Here is an 18,530-nt window from a genome sequence, read left to right on the forward strand (position 1 = left end):
CTCTAGTTTCCCTGACCAATTAGGGATTAGGAAATCCATTCTGTCAAAGGGAAGATTTTGAATTAGAGTGACCACGACATGAGTCACATGGGCCTATCAGAACGTGGGATTTTTTAGGCTAGAATGGGGGACAGACCTGGGAAGGCTGCCCGACCCTCACCTGGAGCTTCTACTATGGAAGCGACATTGAGGCAAGGTCTTCGAAGGAGGGGAAAGAAAGTACTTTCTCTCCAACAAAGCAGGAGTGGATGGAAGTGACTGACAAAGTCAGCAGCTAAAATGTGCTCCTACCAACCTGAAATAGTGCATCAAAAATCTCCAGGGCCACAGGAGTGCAGGAAAGTCAAGTGGGATAGCAATGTCAGGTGCCAAGCCCAACCTCTGATTTTCCTAGCATTCTTCTGCACAGATTTCAATAGGTGAACACACCTTGCAGCTCCCCTCACTTCTCCCTGCCACCTCACATCCCAGTTTTTTTCCCATTTGTTCATTGGGTTTGAATGTCATTGGCAACAGTGGCATTTGTTGCCCATCTCTAGTTTCCCACGAGAAGATGCTGATGAGTACTATTTGTAAACTGCTGCAACCCCACAGTTGTTCGGAAGGGATTTTTCAGGATTTTGACAATGAAGCAAGTGCAATAAAATACCAAGTCAGGATGGCATGTAACTTAAGGAGCACTTTCATGCTATGGTGTTGCCATGCGTTTACTCCCTTTGTTCTTCAAGGTGGAAGAAAATGTAAGCTGAGGAGGTGCTGTCAAAGGAGGCTTAGCAATTTGCTGCAGTGCACGGTGTAGATGATACACATTCCTGCCACCTTGCACTGGTGATGGAAGGAATGAATATGTAAGATTGTGGATGGGGTGTAAATCAACCTCCTCAGGGTTGTGCCTTTCAACTGCTTCATCAATGACCTTCCCTCCATCATAAGGTCAAATGTAGGAATATTCATTAATGATTACACAGTGTTCAGTACCATTCGTGACTCCTCTGTGCCCACCTGCAGAGTGACCCGGGTAACAGTCAAGCTTGGCTGATATGTGGCAAGTAACAGTCAGGCCACAAAAGTGCCAGGCAATAACCATCCCCAACAAGGAAGATTCAAACCACCTCCCCTTAATGTTCAATGCCATTACCATCATTGAACCCGTAATATCAACATCCTGGGGGTTACCGTTGACCAGAAACATAACTGGGCCAGCCACTATAAATACTGTACCTACAAGTGCAGGTCAGAGACTGGGAATATTTGGGATAGCTACTCATCTGCTGGCTCCGCAAAGACTGTCCACCATCTCCTGGAACTGCAGGCATGTAATGGAATCTCAAGTAACCTTTGAATCCCATGCCTAACAAGAATCTGTCCACCTCCATCTTAAAAATATTCAGTGGCCCTGCCTCCATTATCTTCTGAGGCAAAGAGTTCCAAAATCACAGAACTGTCTTGAGAAATAACGGGCGCGATTTAACGCCCCCCAAAAAAGTCCTGTTTTAGGCATGTATAGAGGAGTGTTGCACCCAGAAAGACCCCGCTATTAAACAGGACTCAGGACTTTTTGGAATTAGTCTGGTATGCCCCGCCGAGGCCGCACTTCCCTCACTTTTTAAATGTCGCTCTGATCTCTCAACCCGACCTCGGACTCCCCACCAGGGCCTCCGGATTTCCACCCCCCCCCCTTCCCAAACGCCCCAACTTACCTCTCAGGGGGTCCTCGAGCTACCCCTCACCCCACCTCATAAGGGCTGGGAACCCCAGCCCCGATTCCTGGCATGGGCAACCTGGCACTCGGGTCTTGGTACTGCCAGCCTGATAGTGATACATGGGCACTCTGTGCCAAGGAGCCCGGGTGCCAGGACACCACCCTGTACAGAGCCCAACCATTCAGAGACCTCCGATACCCTGGGAGGAACCCCCCAGGCGTCGTTATGCTTGTGTGGACTAATGCTAAACTGCCATTGCAAGGTCTCCCAGGCATTGGTTCAGGAGAATCGGGTGCGGACATATTTAAATGAGCCTAATGGCACACTTAAATATGTAAATGTATAATTTGCCCTGAGATCTCATTAGATCTTGTGAGGTATTCTGAGCGTCGCAAATCTCGCGAGAGGCCTCTTGCGAGATTTAACGGCCTCGTTGCATTGCCGAGTCGGGTGCAATGAGGCCTTTCCATCGCATTAAGCATTTCTCCTCATCTCTGTCCTAAAAGGACAATCCCTAATCTTAAAACAGTGCCCCCTGGTTCTGGACTTACCCACAAGAGGAAACATCCTTTCCACACCCACCTTGTATACTTATATACTTCAATCAAGTCACTCCTCACTTTTCTAAATTCCAGTGGAAACAAGCCCAGTCTGTCTAACTTTTCTTCATAAGCCAACCTATTCCTTCCAGGCATCAATCCAGTCAACTTCCTCCAACACATTTACATCCATACTTAAATAAGGAGACCAAGTATTCAAGATGTGATTTCACCAATGCCCTGTAGAACAATTCCTCTCGTAATAAAGGATAACATTCCATTAGTCTCTTAATTAATGCTCTATCTGCATTACCTTTTTTATAAGTCATGCACTAGAACATCTAGAACACTCTGCACCCAGGAATTCTGCAGTCATTATCCACTCAAGTAATGCTCTGCTTTTCATTCTTCCTGCCAAAGTGAACAACTGCACATTTTCCAACTCTATTTGCCGCATGGACAGCCCACTCACTCAACCTACTTATATCCAACTGCAACCTCCTTATATCCTTTAACAGCATACTTTCCTACCTATCTTTGTGTCATCTGCAAATTTAGCTACCATTCTTTCATTCCCTTCATCCAAGATATATTGCAATATCGTATATTATATCACTGATGCAAATGTTAAAAATTTTGTTCATGTTATTTGAAATAGTCCTTTTGCAAAAAGTGTGTTTATGCATTTTGTGAAATACTTCGGTTCACTCTTTAAATAAATATGGACAAAGGAACTTTATACAAATTTGTTAATATGTTAAACTCGTTCATTTATTAACCAAGTGTTACAGGTACAGGTTTTTTGTGCCTGTAATGGCTACCTTTTCAATCACGTAATTTTGTGAACAAAGACAAAAATGTTGAAATTATCTAATGAGGATATTTTGTTTTCAGAGTCCAACATTTCATTATAAATATTAAAGAAAAAAAAATCAGCGGACAGTGAACTCTCAAAAAGACACTGACTAGAAACAAAATCACTGCTTGGTATTCTGCATTTGCTAAATGTGCAACACAGATTTAATCGTCAAATTTCACACTACACTGTGAAAATAATCAATGCAATGCCAAAGACTTTTAGCTACATCACCTACGCTCTCCTTTATTCACTTAATTGTAATTCCTTACAAAAACTAACTGGAGAATACCTATTTTCCAGAATTTAATTAACTGATAATGAAATCACGCCTCAGTCACATATTTCATTAAGCAGGCTGTTAATTATCAAGTGGATCAGGCATTCTTCTATTTTTGTTGAAAGTGGAATCATTAAGGATCTTTAAACATAACACAACCTGCTATGTTTACCACATTGTGCCATCGCTTATTCAGTAGGGAAGGATCGAATGAGAATTTTGCAATGGTTTCAGTAATAGTTTTCCTTAGTTCTTCTAGGAAAAGGATTATCTGACCATTTGTCAAATAAGAACAAAGAACGGCAACAAATGTTTCTGGCTTATTGGACACAAAATATAAATGTATTACATTTCTGATTCAAAAATGCTGCTTTGCTCCGAGCTGATTTAAGTTTCAGCTAACAATAGAATGTGTACTTAAATAATGTTTACTTTCACTCAAAACAACATCTGGTTTTATTTGGACAGACCACTAAATCTGCAATATACCCACCACCTTGGTGTAATCCACCCAAAATCAATGGGCAGAAAAATATTAAATTTTGAAAAATTGTGCTTGTACCTGCTGGAGCCAAGATCAATCAGTGACTGCGCCTTGTGCAGGCCAGTGCCTCCAAATCCTGCTAATGGTTGCCTCAGAGGTCCAGTATGGGGGAGTGCTAAAAGAAAATGAACACCATGACATGAGAAACAAAGATTAAGAGGTACAATAATAGATTCCCTTACTTTTCTGTAGTCTATCTCAAAACTTCCCTCCATGTAACAGAATATGCTGCTCATTATTCCATCTGATTCACCTGAGGAAGGAGCAGCGCTCCGAAAGCTAGTGACATCGAAACAAACCTGTTGGACTTTAACCTGGTGTTGTAAAACATCTTACTGTGCTCACCCCAGTCCAACGCCGGCACCTCCACATCATTATTCTATCAATCATGGCAATAGACACACAAGGGTTGGTCAAACCAGATATAACCAGTTAAAATACACAGCAATGTGGAGGCAACTTACAATTATTAAATCATGGACATGAATTTTGTCTTAATTCAAATATTTTCACAGCAAAAATGAAAAGTTACTCCCTTATAATTGATGTGAAGTTTGGTGGTTAGACTTAAAGGCAACTGTCAAAGCATGATTCGTGCATAGACTCTTCTGATTTACATTAGACATTAGAACATTACAGCGCAGTACAGGCCCTTCGTCCCTCGATGTCGCGCCGACCTGTGAAATCACTCTAAAGCCCATCTACACTATTCCATTATCATCCATATGTTTATCCAATGACCATTTAAATGCCCTTAACGTTGGCGAGTCCACTACTGTTGCAGGCAGGGCATTCCATGCCCCTAGTACTCTCCGGGTAAAGAACCTACCTCAGACATCTGTCCTAAATCTATCTCCCCTCAATTTAAACCTATTTCCCCTCGTGCTCGACATCACCATCCGAGGAAAAGGGCTCTCACTGTCCACCCTATCCAATCCTCTGATCATCTTGTATGCCTCTATTAAGTCACCTCTTCACTTCTTCTCTCTAACGAAAACAGCCTCAAGTCCCTCAGCCTTTCCTCAAAAGATCTTCCCTCCATACCAGACAACATTCTGGTAAATCTCCTCTGCATCCTTTCCAATGCTTCCACATCCTTCCTATAATGCGGCGACCAGAACTGCACGCAATACTCCAAATGCAGCCGCACCAGAGTTTTGTACAGCTGCAACATGACCTCATGGCTCCAAAACTCAATCCCTCTCCCAATAAAAGCTAACACACCGTACACTTTCTTAACAACCCTATCAACCTGGTGGCAACTTTCAGGGATCTATGTACATGGACACCGAGATCTCTCTGCTCATCCACACTACCAAGAATCTTACCATTAGCACAGTACTCTGTATTCATGTTACTCCTTCCAAAATGAATCACCTCACACTTTTCTGCATTTAACTCCATTTGCCACTTCTCAGCCCAGCTCTGCAGCTTATCTATGTCCCTCTGTAACCTGCAACATCCTACCGCACTATCCACATCTCCACCGACTTTAGTGTCATCCGCAAATTTACTCACCCACCCTTCTACATCCTCCTCCAGGTCATTTACAAAAATAACAAACAGCAGTGGCCCCAAAACAGATCCTTGTGGTACACCACTTGTAACTGAACTCCAGGCTGTACATTTCCCATCAACCACCACCCTCTGTCTTCTTCCAGCTAGCCAATTTCTGATCCAAACCGCTAAATCACCCTCAATCCCATGCCTCCGTATTTTCTGCAATAGCCTACCGTGGGGAACCTTATCAAACACTTTACTGAAATCAACTGCTTTACCCTCGTCCACCTTTTGGTCACCTTCTCAAAGAACTCAATAAGGTTTGTGAGGCACAACCTACCCTTCACAAAACCATGTTGACTATCCCTAATCAAATTATTCCTTTCTAATTATAAATCCTATCTCTTATAATCCTTTCCAAGACTTTGCACACAACAGAAGTAAGGCTCACTGGTCTATAGTTACCGGGGTTGTCTCTACTCCCCTTCTTGAACAAGGGGACAACATTTGCTATCCTCCAGTCTTCTGGCACTATTCCTGTAGACAATGACGACATAAAGATCAAAGCCAAAGGCTCTGCAATCTCCTCCCTAGCGTCCCAGAGAATCCGAGGCTAAATCCCATCCAGCCCAGGGGATTTATCTATTTTCACACTTTCCAGAATTGCTAACACCTCCTCCTTATGAACCTCAATCCAGACTAGTCTAGTAGCCTGTATCTCAGTATTCTCCTCGGCAACATTGTCTTTTTCCTGTGTGAATACTGACAAAAAATATTCATTTAGTGCCTCTCCTATCTCCTCGGACTCCACGCACAACTTCCCACTACTGTCCTTGACTGGCCCTACTCTTACCCTAGTCATTCTTTTATTCCTGACATACCTAGAGAATGCTTTAGGGTTTTCCTTGATCCTACCTGCCAAGGACTTCTCATGTCCCCTCCTGGCTCTTCTTAGCTCTCTCTTTAGGTCCTTCCTGGCTAACTTGTAACTCTCAAGTGCCCTAACTGAACCTTCATGTCTCATCTTAACATGAGCCTTCTTCTTCCTCTTGACAAGTGATTCAACTACTTTAGTAAACCACGGTTCCCTCGCTCGACCACTTCCTCCCTGCCTGACAGGTACATACTTATCAAGGATACACAGTAGCTGTTCCTTGAACAAGCTCCACATTTCAATTGTGCCCATCGCCTGCAGTTTCCTTCCCCATCCTATGCATCCTAAGTCTTGCCTAATTGCATCATAATTGCCTTTCCCCCAGCTATAACTCTTGCCCTACGGTATATATCTATCCCTTTCCATCGCTAAATTATACATAACCAAATCGTGGTCACTATCACCAAAGTGCTCACCTACCTCCAAATCTATCACCTGGCCTGGTTCATTACCCAGTACCAAATCCAATGTGGCCTTGCCTCTTGTTGGCCTATCTACATACTGTGTCAGGAAACCCTCCTGCACATATTGGACAAAAACTGACCCATCTAAAGTACTCGAACTATAGCGTTTCCAGTCAATATTTGAAAAGTTAAAGTCCCCCATAACAACTATCCTGTTACTTTCACCCCTATCCAGAACCATCTTTGCAATCCTTTCCTCTACATCTCTGGAACTTTTACTAAGTGTGGGTCTTGAACAACATCAGATTCTGGACGCTTCAACTGCAAAACATACTTCACAGTCAAGGAAGAGGTCCATGTCATTGCCGGTATGTTGCAGCCATTCCAAAAGATTTTAAAAATGTATTTATGGGATGTGGACGTTGCTGGCTCGACCAGCAGTTATTTCCCATCCCTAGAACAAAGAAAAGTACAGCACAGGAACAGGCCCTTCGCCCTCCATGCCCGTGCCGACCATTGTAGCCACCTAAAATGGCTGATTCCCTATTAATTTGGCCAAAACCCGATTTAAAATGGCTAACCGAAAAGGCTGATGGGAAAAGCAGGCAACAGGACACAAACGGACAGCTGCAGGCAGAATATCATATTCGGCTCTGGGGAAGTCGGCCCAGATCGATACTCAGGACTATTAACAGCCCATCAACCCAGACATCTGCAGTTATACTCAGGACTATTAGCAGCCCATCAACCCAGACATCTGCAGTTTAATCGGCTATCCCCGGGAACAATTGCAACATATTAGCAATTGAATACCGGGCCAGACCTGTCGGTGCCTGCAGTGGCCGAAACAAAGGCAGGTGAACGACCACCCCCGATCGGGGAATCGCCTCGCAATTGGACGTATCGAACCCAGTGATTGGGAACAAGTCCAATCACTTGGGACTCAGGGTCAAGGGCCGCCCCGAGAGGCGGGAAGCCCCTGGGCCCTATAAAGTAAGGGGCCAAGTTCAGATCTCTCTCTCTCTCCCTTCTTCGCCTGCTCGAGACCTTCGCAAGAACATCAACCAGCAACTGTAAGTTTGAATCCAGCGATCGCTATCCGATAAAGACACCTAGCCATCGACCTGTATCAGCCTTTTGAATCCCGCGGGCCAGATCCGATTCGATAAGCCATTCGTTTTCCTGACCTGGTGGGCTCTTCCTAAAGTTAAGTGTTGGCCAGTAGTGATAGGTTTCTATTTAGAGAGTAGGATTATTGTGTAAACATTACTTGTTGTATATAATAAATGACCGTTGATTTCAATCTTACTAAGCGGTGTGCTGACTTATTAATCATAACTTGAGCTTGAACCACGTGGCGGTATCAGAAAGATACCTGGCGACTCATGAGCAAAGGTGACGTAATTAGAACTAAATAAACTAAGGCTAATAAGAGCAACACCATGCTGCCCGGCTAAACTACAATCTTCTACACTTCCTGGGTCCGTATCCCTCTATTCCCATCCTATTCATGTATTTGTCAAGATGCTCCTTAAATGTCACTATCGTCCCTGCTGCCACCACCTCCTCCGGTAGCGAGTTCCAGGCACCCACTACCCTGTGTAAAAAAACTTGCCTCGTACATCTACTCTAAACCTTGCCCCTCGCACCTTAAACCTATGCCCCCTAGTAATTAACCCCTCTACCCTGGGGAAAAGCCTCTGACTATCCACTCTGTCTATGCCCCTCATAATTTTGTAGAACTCTATCAGGTCGCCCCTCAACCTCCGTCGTTCCAGTGAGAACAAACCGAGTTTATTCAACCGCTCCTCATAGCTAATGCTCTCCGTACCAGGCAACATTCTGGTAAATCTCTTCTGCACCCTCTCTAAAGCCTCCACGTCCTTCTGGTAGTATGGCGACCAGAATTGAACACTATACTCCAAGTGTGGCCTAACTAAGGTTCCAGACAGCTGCAACATGACTTGCCAATTCTTATTCTCAATGCCCCGGCCAAAGAAGGCAAGCATGCCGTATGCCTTCTTGACTACCTTCTCCTGTGTTGCCCCTTTCAGTGACCACGCAGGTGGAGAAGGTAGTCCTTCAGCTGCCTTCTTGAACTGCGACAGGCCCTGAGGTGTAGGTGCACACACAGTTCTGTTAGGGAAGGATTTCCAGGCTTTTGACCCAGTGACAGTGAAGGAACAACTATATAGTTCCAAGTCAAGATGATGAATGGCTTGGAGGGAAAAGTTCAGGCGGTGGCATTCTCAGGTATCTGCTACTCTTGTTCTTCTAGATGGTAATGGTTATGGGTTTGGAAGAGACTTTGGTGAGTCCCTTTGGTCTAGAACCAGGAGACACAGTCTCGGAATAAGAGACGGGCTATTTGCGTTTGAGATAAGGAGAAACTTCTTCGCTCAAGAGGGTGCTGAATTTTTGGAATGTTCTAGCCTAGGGGTTGCAGGATCAGTCATAGAGTATATTCAAGACAGGAAATGATAGATTTCTAGATATTAAAAATATCAGGACATATGGAGATACTGCATGAAAATGACTTTTAGTTAGAAGATTAGCCATGATAAATGGTGGAGCAGGGTTGAGGGGCCTTTTCTTGCTGCTCATCTGTCTTATGTCCCTATGAAGGAGGATATTGAGAAAGAGGACATATTTGGAAGGGAGAATTTTATTCGGTCGAATGTATAAAATGGAAGAAACAATTATATTCTCAGAGATTACAACCATTTAATCTGTCAGTCTGAGAGTGCCTGCCATTGACTCAGGTGAAGGGACCTGTATAGCAGATAAATCTGCCGATGATAGGTAGGAAAGTAAGTTATCAAGAGGAAGTAGAGTCTGCAAAGGGATATAGGCAGGATAAATAAGGGAGCAAAAAATTGGCAGATGGCAGAAAATGTGGGAAAATGTGAACTTGTCCACTTTGGCAGGCAGAATAGTGAAGTGGTATACTATTTAAATGTGGAGAGATTGCAAAAATCGGTGGTACAGAGCGATCAGAGTATTCTGGCGCATGAATCACAAAAGGTGAGCATGCAGTTACGCCGAGTGATTAGGAAGGCAAATGGAATGATACTATTTAGCAAGAGGGGTGGAATATAATGGTAGGGAAGTTTTACTGCAATTGTACTGGGCCGTCGTGAGGCCACATCTAGAACTTGTCTACAGCTTTAGCTGCATAATTAAAAGAAGATAGAATTGTGTTAGAAGCAGTTCAAAAAGTTTGTTCAACTCATTCCTGGAATGAAGGGTTTATCTTATGACAAAATTTTGAACAGATTGGGCCTATAACCATCGGAGTTTAGAAGAATAAGAGGTGATCTTATTGTAACACTTAAGGTCTGAGGGGACTTGATAGGGAGATACCAGGAGGATGCTAGTGGTCACAGTTTAAGAACAAGAGGTCCCGCTTTTAAGACAGAGATTAGGAGAATTTGTTTCAGAGGGTTATTAGTATGTGGAATTCTCTCCCCCTGAAAACAGTGGAGGCTGGGTTATTGAATTTATTCAAGGTGGAGTTGGATCGATTTTAGATAGGTTAAGAGTTATGGGGGGCAGACATAAAAGTGGAGTTACCACAGCCAGATCAGCCATGAGTTGAGATGGCAGGGCAGGCACAATGGGCCAAATGGTCTGCTCCCAAGTCCCACGTTCCTATGTCTATAGAGCTATTGAAGCACAATTAATTTGACTGTCTCCAGTTTACGTTGACATTAATTCCATATGAAAACAAAATGTCATCTAAATGCAATTAAACCTTGACCTATATGATTTTAGAACTTCATTTTTTTTAATCAGTGCAAGTCAATTAAATGCTATTAATTCCTTAATAGATAGCAAAACGAGAATGCTGACTGAAGGTGACTAAAATAAAACTACAGCAAATTTTGAGTTTTCCAGCACTCTGCCAACCAGAATTTTATAGTAACTTTAATTTCTGACAGCTCAATTTTTTTTTTTTTTTTTAAAGTCACTCACTTTTAGCGAATTGTTTTCTTTGGGGAATAGTGGGTAAGTGGTGGAAGGAATCCCGAGCTGATTATCAGCCCGTTGAACCACATTGTGAACTTCAACCTGGAGCTTCTGGTCTAGAAATAGGGACATAGAATCTGCAGTGCAGAAGGAGGCCATTTGGCCCATCGGGCCTGCACCGGCCCTTGGAAAGAGCACCCCCTACCCAAGCCCACGCCTCCACCCTATCCCGTAAACCCAGCCTAACCTTCTGGACACTAAGGGGCAATCCAGCATAGTCAATCCACCTAACCTGCACATCTTTGGACTGTGGGAGGAAACCGGAGCGCCCGGAGGAAACCAACACAGACACGGGGAGAACATGCATATTCCACACAGTCACCCGGAACCCTGGAGCTGTGAGGCAGCAGTGCTACCCACTGTGCCACAAAACCTCCTTACTCTCAGTGATAATGCATTTTTGAAAGAAAACTAATCACAACAGATTGTAAATGCACAGAATTTGTTCTCTGGCTTTACCTGAAGCTGTTAAATTATTGGATCAGTTTTGGCTATTGTGCCTGAACAACAATATTGTGCCAGAACGGTCTGTAAAACAGACAGCTCAATTTTTAAAAAACAGTTGGAAGGTCATGATGTCAGTGGTGGTATCAGCGTTGTCTTCAGTTGTGATGGTTTTACTGTGGACACTTGACTGCCCGACTGTTGCCCCTGTCCTCTGAATGCCTCAAAGACAGAGCAGCATTTTGCCTCATACCCGGAGTAATGTAACTCCCTGCTAGCTGGCAGTTTTGATTAACAGCACCACCCTTTTTCTGAGCAAGCCAGATAACATAGGTTTTGTTGTATACTGATTATTACTATTATGGTGCATTTATCATAGGTGGGGCCTACAAAATATATTCATGAATTAAGGATTTGGTGAGTGGTTTTTGAGAGATGATTTCACTTTCAGGTTACAGTGCTTCTGTAACTATCAACAAAAGGCAAATAAAAACAAAAAAATGCTGGAAATACGTAAAGATCTGGCAGCATCTGTGGAGAGAGAAACAGAGTTAACGTTTCATGTCCTCTCACCTCACCATCCAAGGCCCTAAAGGCTTCTTTCAGGTGAAGAAGCAAGTTACAGGTGCATCATTCAATTTAGTATATTGCATTCACTGCACATATGTAGTTAGCTCTACACTGGGGAGACCAAACACAGATTGGGTGACTGTGTTGTGAAACACCTCTGCTCAGTCCTCATGCATGACTTGGAGGTTCTGGTAACCTGCCATTTTACTTCTCCACCTTGATCTCTGTCCTCACAGAGTGTTCCAATGAAGCTCAACACAAGCTGAAGGTACAGCACCTCATCTTTTGCTTCAGCACTTTGCAGCCTTCAGGAGTTAACACAAGTTCAACAATTTCGGACTATAAACTCTGCTCACTCCCGCTCCTCCCCACCCCCATTTTGTTTCCTTATCATTTCACGTGTCGGTCTTAATCATTATTTTCTTGTTTCTGGTTGCAAAAATTATTCTGTCATTCACATCTCCTCTGGACCCATCTTCTGTTTCCTTATTTGTTCCATTGCTACTCACGTTGGCTCTGCACCACCAACTCTGCTGCCACTAAATGTCTCCTATCTTCCACCCTATCACAGACTTTGATTTTTATTTGGTTTTCTCTCCCTTCCCCATTTCACCTACTTAAATGCCATCACATTTTCCCTGTTCTAATGAGGTCATAACCTAAAATGATTTCTCCCTCCACAGATGTTGCCAAACCTGCTGAATATTTCCACCATTTTGTGTTCTCATTTCAGATTTCAAGAAACTGCAGCATTTTCACATAGAATCCCTATATGCAATCCCGACATGCAGAAAGAGGCCATTCGGTCCATCGAGCCTGCACCAATTCCCCGAAGGCATACCCCACCCAGGGCCATGTCCCCGCCCTATCCTCATAACCCCACCAAATAGTTAACATAATTATTTGTATATTTTTGGGCCAGTGAAACAATAAAGAACTTTACCTCAGTTTCTCAATGGAAGATTCAAGATAAAGGTCTACGAGAGCAAATATAAGAAAATGAACAAAACTGCAAGGTATGTTTTGTTAAAAAAAAATCTACGGTTTGAAATGATGTTGTCAATTATAGATCAAAATTCAACACATCAATCTGTATTACTTACTTGCAGAACTCTGTGCAGATAATGGCGGAATAAGGATAGATGTACCATTTGGCAATGTTGATGTCTTCACAGCAGGAAGCATGGGAACGGACATACCCAAAGGTGGCATGGAGGTTACTGATGTCAACGATGATGTGGGAGCCAAGGAAGCAAATGAAGGCATGTTTGGTGGGACTGATAGATTTGGCATACTTCCCATCCCTATATTTGAATTTAAATATGAACAATTAGCAATTCATCACCATGGACAATTCCTTTAAATACTTGTTATTTTCTAAAGGTAGCAGAAGCTGACATGTAGTTACCAGAAAAGTAGAAGCCCAATTTTTAGCATTGACATTATGATTTCCGTAACAATCAGAAGTTGCATATATAATATATATTGTGCCTTCATCCTTGCAAAACATCCAAAGGTGCTTCACAGAAACTGTATCAGATAAAATGTAACACCGAGTCACATGGGGAGATATTACTATGGGTGACCAAAATTAGTATCTTAAAGGAGAAGAGAGAGTTTGAGGTTTACTGTTTGAATTCCAGAACTTTGGCTCAAGATGGCGAAAGGTTCAAACAAGGTGAAGGAAATCAGGGATGCTCATGAGGCCAGAATTGGAAGCACGCAAAATTCTAGAAGGGGTTGTAGGCTGGAAGAGATTACAGAGATAGAGAGGTCATAGAGAGATTTGAACTCTAGAATGAGAATTCTTGAATTTTTGGACCAGGAGCCAATGTAATTTAGTGAACACAGGGATAATGGTGAGCTGCATCAAATGGCATGCTTTAAGGCTTCAGGGTTTTAGAGGATCTCAAGTCTATTGAGAGTGGAAGATGGGTGGCCTACAAGGAGACTACCGACATAGAGGTAGCAATTCTCCATTCTGGGGGTAACAAAAGCATGGAAGAGGGTTGCAGACAAAGATATTACAGAGGCTGAACTAGGTGGTCTTGATGATAGAGAGAGTTTGATTTGGAAGGTCAGGATCAAATGGAACATAGGTTGAAAATAGACTGGTTCAGCTACAAACAGTGACCAGAGAGAGGGCTCGTGAATGGTGTTCAAGTTTGAGATGGCAGACAATAGGTTGGTCTTCCCAATATAAAAAGCTGGAGGAAAATTATCAGTCTGGATCAACTGGATTTTGTACAAGGTACATTTAAAATTCAAGACACCCTGGAGAATAATTAGAGGTTTTATTGTCTGACTTGGGCAATCTTTGGAGAAAACACATTAAACCACCTAACATTAAGCTCCAGTATTCTTGATTACTGGCATCCAATTGAATTATAAAAACATTCTAAATACATTATGTCAAAATAAGGGCAGAGTTTAAGATTTTAAAATGGGATATGAATCAAGCCGGTTTCATTTACATTTTACAGTCTATCCCCATTTCACTTGAAGCCTATATTTAGTCTCAATTTGCGGTACACGTTGCTACAGATGCTCAATTAGTAAAATACAGAGATTTATTGCCTTAAATGTACCTTTTTTAAATCCCAATACAATGTATACAGCGAAAACACTGCACTAAAATATTATATGAGGAACCAAATACAATATTTTAATAATCTATTCTACACTTATTTGGAGTATTTTATTTACCAAATCGCGCAGAGCTTAAAGGTGAAGGGATTGGTGGCTGTTTCATAATGAGTGGTAGAGTAGTGGGCACTGGGTAACCTTGAAGCGTCATCTTGATCAGTTTCATAGCTATGGAGAATTCTAGTTGGTCCATCTTTCCATCTTTGTTCAAGTCTGCCAGAGTCCTATATTGAAAGAGGAAAACAAAATCTACAATTATATTGCAGAGACTTCACTGGCTTCAGGGCATTACTCACAGAACTGAAATATAATTGACATGATACTTAAACGTTCAATTAGCTTCTGAGATATCACACTGATAATCCACATATCTCCCAAAACCCATTCAATTTTCAAAGTAGAAATTAGATTTTAATGGTGTGAAAAGATTCTATACAAGACACCTAAAACAACTTGCATTTATACATAGCTCTTTAATGTGGAAAAAAAATCCCTAAATATTTCACAGGGCCATAATCTGACAAAAATAACAGTCGAGTGAGATATGGATATCCTTTCCGAACTTCAGGGTGTATATCTACTCCAGATGGACTGCAACGGTTCAAGAAGGCAGCTCACCGCACCACCTTCTCAAAGGCAATTATGGATGGACAACAAATGAGACCTTGCCAACGAAGCTAACACCCAATGAAAGAATAAAAAAAAGAGATGATGAAATGTTTGGTTGAAATGTTAAGTTTTAAGAAGAATGAAAAAGGAGGAGAAGCAGGTATAGAATTGGAGGGGTTTAAAGAGAAAATTTCAAAAGAAAAAAAAACATAGTAAGAAAGTAGGTACATCAGGAGGCTTGTCCGATAGCATACAGTATGGAATATTCATTCAGTATGGAATGAGAGCAGACAAGCTATGTACCTGCAACTAAAGAGAAAGAGGATTGCACCAAGCAAAAGCCCACTTCAAAATAAGTTAGAATAACAAGTATGCAATAGATTCGTACATAGATTTTCCAAGTCATTCACTATAGAAAATCAAAACATTTAGCAGTCGGGATACATTTCATTGATTAATTATATTCAATACCATGCTCCATACAGCTTGAAGAGAACGTGTAAAATACTAGTTTATGTGCTGGAGTGATTTAATATTATATCAAACTTGATTGTTTTCTTGCTATTATTTAACCACAGCAACTAACATTTATAAAGCTCCTCTATCTTGGCAACAAACCTCTCACAGTACTTCACAGGAGTATTGTCAGACATAATTTGACATCAAGCTACATAATGATATCAGTACAGATAGTCAAAGAGGTAGGTAAGAAGTGACAAAAAGGTGATGGAGCAAGGGAATTCCAGAGCTCAAGACCCAGGCAATGCATTCCAGAGCTCAAGACCCAGACAACCAAAGGCATGGCCTTCAATGGTGAAGTGAAAGAAATTGGGAACATGCACAAGGTCAGGACTGGAGGGGCAGAGACCGTGGAAAGGATTAGTGTTGGAGGAAGTGAAGAGATAGAGAGCAGTGAAGTTGTGGAAATATTTGAACAAGGAGGAGGAGTTAGATTTATTATCTATACTGTTGCTTCAATTAGGATTTCAGTGACGTTTACTGGGGAAATTATGTTATGTTGTTTAAATTGTGGCAAAAAAAGCAGTAAAATCATACATTTGTCCTTTCAAATGGAAAGAGCAGTGTGAGCTATAAAACTAAGTTCAGCACTGGTGAATGCAGATCTGTTACTGGTGGTGGCAATGGTAAGAATAATTTGGTGGCAATGGTAAGAATAATTTGAGATGTCAAATAAAGATCAGCCCACAAGAATCATATTAAAATAACATCACAGCATATTGGCTCTGTTTAGTAGACGACGAAGGGAGTCCACACTGAACTGTAGAAAGAAATAATGTTTTATTACAATAACGATCTATGTCAGTACCCAAACTGGCGGACTTTATACAGAAATTTAGCGAGACATGGTTTAGGGTTCCCCGCCTCCTTTAACGGGGCAGCTCGTCATATTCAGCAAGGCTCACGGGGAGTTTAATCATGGCCACTTTGCAAGTCTCGTGCAGGTTTTGAAACCCTGATGCATTAAACACGCCCGAGTGATGTTCACACATTGAAAACAATAACACTATAACTGAAGTTTTGATGCAATATCCCAGTAAAAGTTTAACAAACACAAGGTACACAAAGACAAACAACAAGTTAACTTTTTTTTTAAAACGAGAAAAAAATAACTGACCAGCAACCAAGTCACACAAGAGCCACAAATATTTTCTTCATGAGTGGAATAAATAGGGCAGCAGGGTGGTGCAGTGGTTAGCATTGCTGCCTCACAGCGCCACGGTCTCAGGTTTGATCCCGGCTCCGGGTCACTGTCCGTGTGGATTTTGCACACTCTCCCAGTGTTTGCGCGGGTTTCGCCCCCACAACCCAAAGATGTGCAGGGTAGGTGGATTGGCCACGCTAAATTGCCCCTTAATTGGGAAAAATGAATTGGGTAGTCTAAAAACTTATTTTTAAAAGAAAGATGAGTGGAATAAATGGAGCGCTACAAAGGTTCTGACTGAGAGGACAGGTTGGCCTGGTTAGTTTAAATGGTGGTTCCCACAAGTGAAGTTAGGCAGATGAGGTGTCATTCACTACTTTGATCACCAATTTGAAAAACCCTTCAGTAGGACAAAGCCCCAGTCACAATTTGAACATATTAGGTTGGGTTACAAATTTTACATTTTATTTACTTGTCTCAATGCTAGCAGTTAAAATACAAAAAATAAATCACTGCAAAAACAGTATGACATATTCTGAGGTCAGTACTCACCATATTTCAGCCAGTACTACCTTCGGCAAACCAGACTGCAGAAAGAAATTGCGAGCTTGGTCACCTGTTAAGCATTAAAATAAACACAGTTGAATATAATAAGGAAGGTATTTATAAGTTGTTTTGAAAACATAGCTCCATCGCAAAGATCTTAGGAAAGAAAAATGTGTTAACAATCACAACCTTGTGTGCAGTGATGCATCGTATCCCATGCAAGAGGGAACACCATGTGGCTGTTGCTGCATTGACTTGAAGACTAATATGAAAATGAAATGAAATGAAAATCGCTTATTGTCACGAGTAGGCTTCAATGAAGTTACTGTGAAAAGCCCCTAGTCGCCACATTCCGGCACCTGTTCGGGGAGGCTGGTACGGGAATTGAACCGTGCTGCTGGCCTGCCTTGGTTTTGCTTTAAAAGCCAGCGATTTAGCCCAGTGAGCTAAACCATTGCTGTCCATTCTTCTCACATTGCGATAGATACCCTGGTCTCTGGCTTGACTTCTTACCTGTTCTCCGTGCTAGCCTCCTAGTTTTCACAAAATACAACTTCACAAAACTGGGATTACTTTTCCAACAACCTCTTCACTACCGAGTTTCGCATTCTCTGTGATGATATAATAATAATCTTTTATTGTCACGTATGAAGTTACAGTGAAAAACCCCTAGTCGCCACATATAACAGAAGTCAGATATAATCTTGCACAGAACCTGCACCTTCCTACCACATATGTTCACCAAGCTCCACTGGCTTTTCTGGACCCCAATTCACCAATGTGTTCAATTTCCTCTAAGGCCTCACCACACTCTCTCCAGCCTGCACATGTACAATTTCCTGGATTTGTTCTTTGCTTCCATCAGTCCACCACTGGTCAAAGGTCTTTCAGCCACTTTAGTTGCACCCTCCAGAACACTTTCCCAATAGTTCTCTACTTTGCAACCTAATCATTAGTTTCCAAAACGATGTTTAAACATTGCGTCTTCATCTCCCCACAGTGATCCCTGTTTTGCCCTTCACCTTTTTGTATTTTAGTTGGTGTAAAGCACTCCGCAATGCGGTTTTCTTAGAGAATGTTACATTTGAAACTGCATGCTCTACTCCATCTAAACTGCATGCATCTAAATTGCTTGCTCTATTCCAACATGGTCTAACTATTCTTTTCTATAGATCTGTAATCACCTTCTTAATTGAGCTGGTATGGGGTACGAAGAGTTCTAGGTAGAATGGAGGGAAGGAGAGAGGTTTGAAATTCTGAAAT

The 18,530-nt window shown here is 42.1% G+C and overlaps 1 protein-coding gene across 4 annotated transcripts in view; it reads right to left on the reverse strand.

The window, feature by feature from the left end:
* Positions 1-18,530, reverse strand: part of LOC140410690 (intersectin-2-like) — a 377,319-nt gene that overhangs the window by 182,182 nt on the left and 176,607 nt on the right. For all 4 annotated transcript variants that reach the window (XM_072499106.1, XM_072499104.1, XM_072499105.1 and 1 more), the window contains exons 5-8: positions 17,274-17,337; positions 14,510-14,673; positions 12,907-13,107; positions 3,941-4,037 (exon numbers count right to left, since the gene is read on the reverse strand). In XM_072499106.1, the coding sequence (XP_072355207.1) occupies positions 3,941-4,037; positions 12,907-13,107; positions 14,510-14,673; positions 17,274-17,337 (526 nt within the window). The remainder of the gene's footprint in view (positions 1-3,940; positions 4,038-12,906; positions 13,108-14,509; positions 14,674-17,273; positions 17,338-18,530) is intronic.

Source organism: Scyliorhinus torazame, chromosome 4 (assembly GCF_047496885.1).
Source record: "Scyliorhinus torazame isolate Kashiwa2021f chromosome 4, sScyTor2.1, whole genome shotgun sequence".
Classification (NCBI taxonomy): domain Eukaryota; kingdom Metazoa; phylum Chordata; class Chondrichthyes; order Carcharhiniformes; family Scyliorhinidae; genus Scyliorhinus; species Scyliorhinus torazame.